The 3,933-nt window shown below is 50.9% G+C and overlaps 2 protein-coding genes across 2 annotated transcripts; both read left to right on the plus strand.

Annotated features, from left to right (window-relative positions):
• Positions 1-367: 367 nt before the first annotated feature.
• PHYSODRAFT_307982 (hypothetical protein) lies at positions 368-1,462 on the plus strand (the record flags this gene model as incomplete). Its single annotated transcript, XM_009541194.1, has 1 exon — positions 368-1,462. The coding sequence occupies one exon, from the start codon at positions 368-370 to the stop codon at positions 1,460-1,462; it is 1,095 nt and encodes a 364-aa protein (XP_009539489.1).
• A 75-nt stretch (positions 1,463-1,537) lies between these two features.
• PHYSODRAFT_422528 (hypothetical protein) lies at positions 1,538-1,924 on the plus strand (the record flags this gene model as incomplete). The annotated part of the gene is made up of 1 exon (XM_009541195.1): positions 1,538-1,924. A coding segment is annotated over one exon (387 nt), but the record flags the coding sequence as incomplete, so codon positions are not given.
• Positions 1,925-3,933: the final 2,009 nt, after the last annotated feature.

Here is a 3,933-nt window from a genome sequence, read left to right on the forward strand (position 1 = left end):
CGTCGTGCATCGCGAACAGGGTTACCGTAGTTTCGGCCTACTAACCTGTCCGTTGCGTGCTCGCAGGTGCGGGCCGTAATGGCCAGGAGCCAAAAGCGACCTGGAGACGAGTAGTTGATACGGACACACCTGCCAGGCCGTGAAGTGAGCTTGCGGCAACCGCAATGGTCGTGCGTTGCGAACGTGTTCCCTTTCGGCTTACTTTCCTGTCTGTGGTGATCTGCAAGGGACACATTAGCGGTTTGTATACTATAAGTTTTATCAGCGAGTACCGGCGCTAGGATGTGGGGCAGTATGCGCCAGTTAGATGGAACAAAATCGAGTGAGTGGCGTGAAGCGGTTTGATTCGTGTTGCTTGTCGGTTGAGATGCGAGCAACGCAAAGTCAAGTGGTTCGCGCGGCGACAGAAGCTGTGGTGCGTCCATCACTACCCATAGAAGGCGAACCGATGGTGTCCGATCGGCCACGGTCAACGAAGGGGCAAAAAGGGACTTCAAATGTCGCTACTCGAACGTCAACCGCCAGGAAATCAAGCAAGAAGAAAACGAACGCATGTGCGCCCGCGGTGAACGGCAAAGACGTACCGGTGGAGATTCTATTTATCCTCTCGACTACAGTGGCAAATGCGACGACACTGCCGCAACACAGTTCAAGAGGGCAAAGCGCAGACACGGAACCGGGTCCTGCGGCAAACCCAAAGGCTACGCGGAGTATTCACGAGCGAGCTTCAGCAACGCGAAGTACGAAGAAAAAGAAGCGGAATCCACGCGTAGCTATGAAGGGGAAACGGCATGTTTCGCCAGTTGTCGCGACCTCCAGTTCAGCGCCTAAAGTAACTGCAACAACTGTGGAAAACAAAAAGAGAGCAACCAAAAAGACCCGAAGGTCAACGACGACATCAAGCGCTCTTCCCGGTCCAACTACCCAGCCCTACAGAGCGGTTGGCGGATTTCCCACGACGGTAAACAGCTATGTGAACAGTGGGGAAGAACAGAGGGAGCCCACATTGCCCTGCTCTGAGACTTCCAGTAGCAGTGACAGTGAGATTGCAGACGACGACCAAGACATTCTACCTTCCGCAGTGAACGATTCAGACCGGGACTGGGATTCGCAGAGTCGAACAGATGACGAACAGCGTCGGCCGGAGACACCAATGGACGTTAATATCTGCGGTGACGGTGATCGGAATGGCTTCGATGCCTTAGATTCAGATGGGCCCTCTGATGAAGGCGAGGAGTCGCACGAGGAAAATATTCGCTTTGTAGATACTGGGGCAAATTGGACTGATGCCGCTATTGCTGAGTATATGGCCGAGCTTGGTGCTGACATCAACGACGACGACGCGCTTCTCAAGTTAGCTCGGACGCGAAACGAGATCAAGGCGTGGGAAACCAACGGATGGGAAGAAGGAAATTATATAACAGTGAAAACGAAAGATGTTGATGGCACTAACTTCTACTGACCTATCATGTTTTCAGTTGAACACAGCAGTCAAGATCAAAGAGAATATCCTGGTCTGTATCAAGGTGAATGGGGACCGACGCGTGAAGTATTGGACTTAGCCGAATCGCCCATAAAGCTTTTCTGGTATTTCGTCCCGAAGACGTTGCTCCACATGATAGCCAAGGAGAGTAATCTCTACGCCAAGCAAACATTGCTTTCCCGTGCTAGAAGGATCCGAGACAAGCAACTAGCAAGCAAGTGGCGAGGCACCCGAGTAAAAGAAGTCGAATCGCTGAAAGCAATTCGGGAACGGCTCCGAGCAATGAAGCCGTTCGAACCACATGAATATGCCCATCTCATTGGCCTACGCGTTGCTCGAATGCTGTGCCCACACCGTCGGCGTTTGTCCAGCCACTGGGGTACGACCTCGGTTGGAGCATTACCAGCTGGAACGTTCAACGCGTGGATGCCGAGGAACAGGTGCGCATATTTTTGAGTTGCAATGACCCGATCACAGCGTTTATAATGTATTGATTGAGTTGCAGGTTTGACGAGCTTATGCAACACCTGCACTTCTCCAACAACGAAGATCCTCAGGCAAAGCTTGATCGTGCGTGGAAGATCCGGCCGGTAATCGACACGCTTCAGGAAATCTTCAAAAGTGGGTTTATTCCAGTTCCTGTTTTTCGTATGACGAGGGCATCTTGCCTTCGCACTCCAAGTACAATGGAACACCTGTGTTTATGCGGGACAAGCCGCACAACTGGGGAACGAAGATGTTTCTCACTTGCTGTCCACGTACGGCATACTGCTTACGGTAAGTCAGTTCACAATGAAACAACGAATTGATACATTCTAACTTGCAAACCTTTCACGCAGGCTGGAGGTGTACTGCGCTAAAAAAGCGCACTTGGGGGGTCCTCAAACCATAGACGACAAGTCAGGGCCAGCCGCGGTTCTTCGGAATTTGGACCTGGTCCTCCCCAAGGACCACCGTGACCACTATCTTGTTGTTATTGACAGGTTCTATACTTCAGTAGCGCTTGCGCTGGAGCTACTTGCAAACAAAGTTTACACTGTTGGCACAATATAAACCCGGCGTATTGGATTTCCCAGCGCGCTCAAGGACAAGAGGAAAAAGAGGCCTGCTGATCTCCCTCGGGGATCCTATCAGGTAGCTCGCCTCAAGACCGTTCCTGAAGTTTCTGCGTGCTGCTGATGGGATTCCAAACCCGTGCATTTACTTGCTACGGACGCAAGCCTACAGGAGCTGTCCATTGGTACGTAACGAATCCACCGATGTACAAAGCGCATTTACTAACATTATCCGGTATTGCTTGTAGTGAGAAATTCATACTCTGGAAATGAGTCATCCACCATTCCTTGTCCCAAGTTAGTCAAGGGCTACCACATCAACATGGGCGGAGTAGACATCCACGACCAACTTCGTTTGCAACGTTTTTCGCTGCAGGAGCCGATGACTTTCAAGAAGTAGTACAAATCGTAAGTTATACGTATCGAATTCGGTTATGGTTGGTGCTGAGGAACTAACATTGGAGTAGACTTTTTTGGGGGGTTGTTGGATGTTGCTCTAGTAAACGCTTTTGTCGTCCATCGCACCTACTATGCTAGCCTCGACAAGCGTGGCATGACGCATGGAGAGTTTCTCACAACGCAGCATGCCCAGCTCTTACTTGTGAAACCTGAAGAAATGTGCGTCGACACGGAGGTACGTACCATGGTCTTTTTTGACAGGTTTACCTAAATAGTAACGCGCGTAATGTGTAGTCATCCTCGGAGCATGTTTTGCCTCCCCTCTTCCGTCAACAAAGAAGTCCTAACGATCGTGTACCCACTGAGATACAAGACTTCACTGGGATGGTGGGAGACCAAAACCGAAAACGAATGGCCCGGGCGTTTAAAGTTTGCAGTGTTCTTGCTAACGATCGCCTAATCTGCACATCCACTCGCATATGCATCGCAGGGCGCGATCGATTTACAAATCGATCGAGCTAAATCATAGTGCTAATCAATCGATTTACGAGCAAAATAGGCAAATGAAGCGGTTTTCACAATAATGTATGATTGATATAAAAAGCTCTATACCTGTTGACACTCCAACCGTAAGAGAATTGAAAGCCAGGGGAGGCGCGTGTGGGCCAGGATATTCTTGAAGATGTCAGCTCCGCCAACGGTTGCGTTGGCAGCGCACAACATACTGATTCGATCCCGGCCGAAGTGTCCGCCAACAATAATATCGGCAGCGCCCACGTCATCACTCTCTGGCTCGCTACACTCGTCTGAGGAGCTGGCAGCAGATGAGGAAGGTGTGTCCGTCTCAGTAGATGGTCGTGTCTTAGGGGCTCCAGACGCCTTGGAAGCTTCTGCAGAACCGTCCTGCCCCGGGGTGTCACCTTGGCGGTGCTTATCCGCAGCAGAAGTTGTTTGCGGCGGGCATCAATTTGGTGTGTAAGCTCCGGAGGTTGTGAC

The sequence above is a fragment of the Phytophthora sojae genome, assembly GCF_000149755.1.
Source record: "Phytophthora sojae unplaced genomic scaffold PHYSOscaffold_19, whole genome shotgun sequence".
Taxonomy (NCBI): Eukaryota; Oomycota; class Peronosporomycetes; order Peronosporales; family Peronosporaceae; genus Phytophthora; species Phytophthora sojae.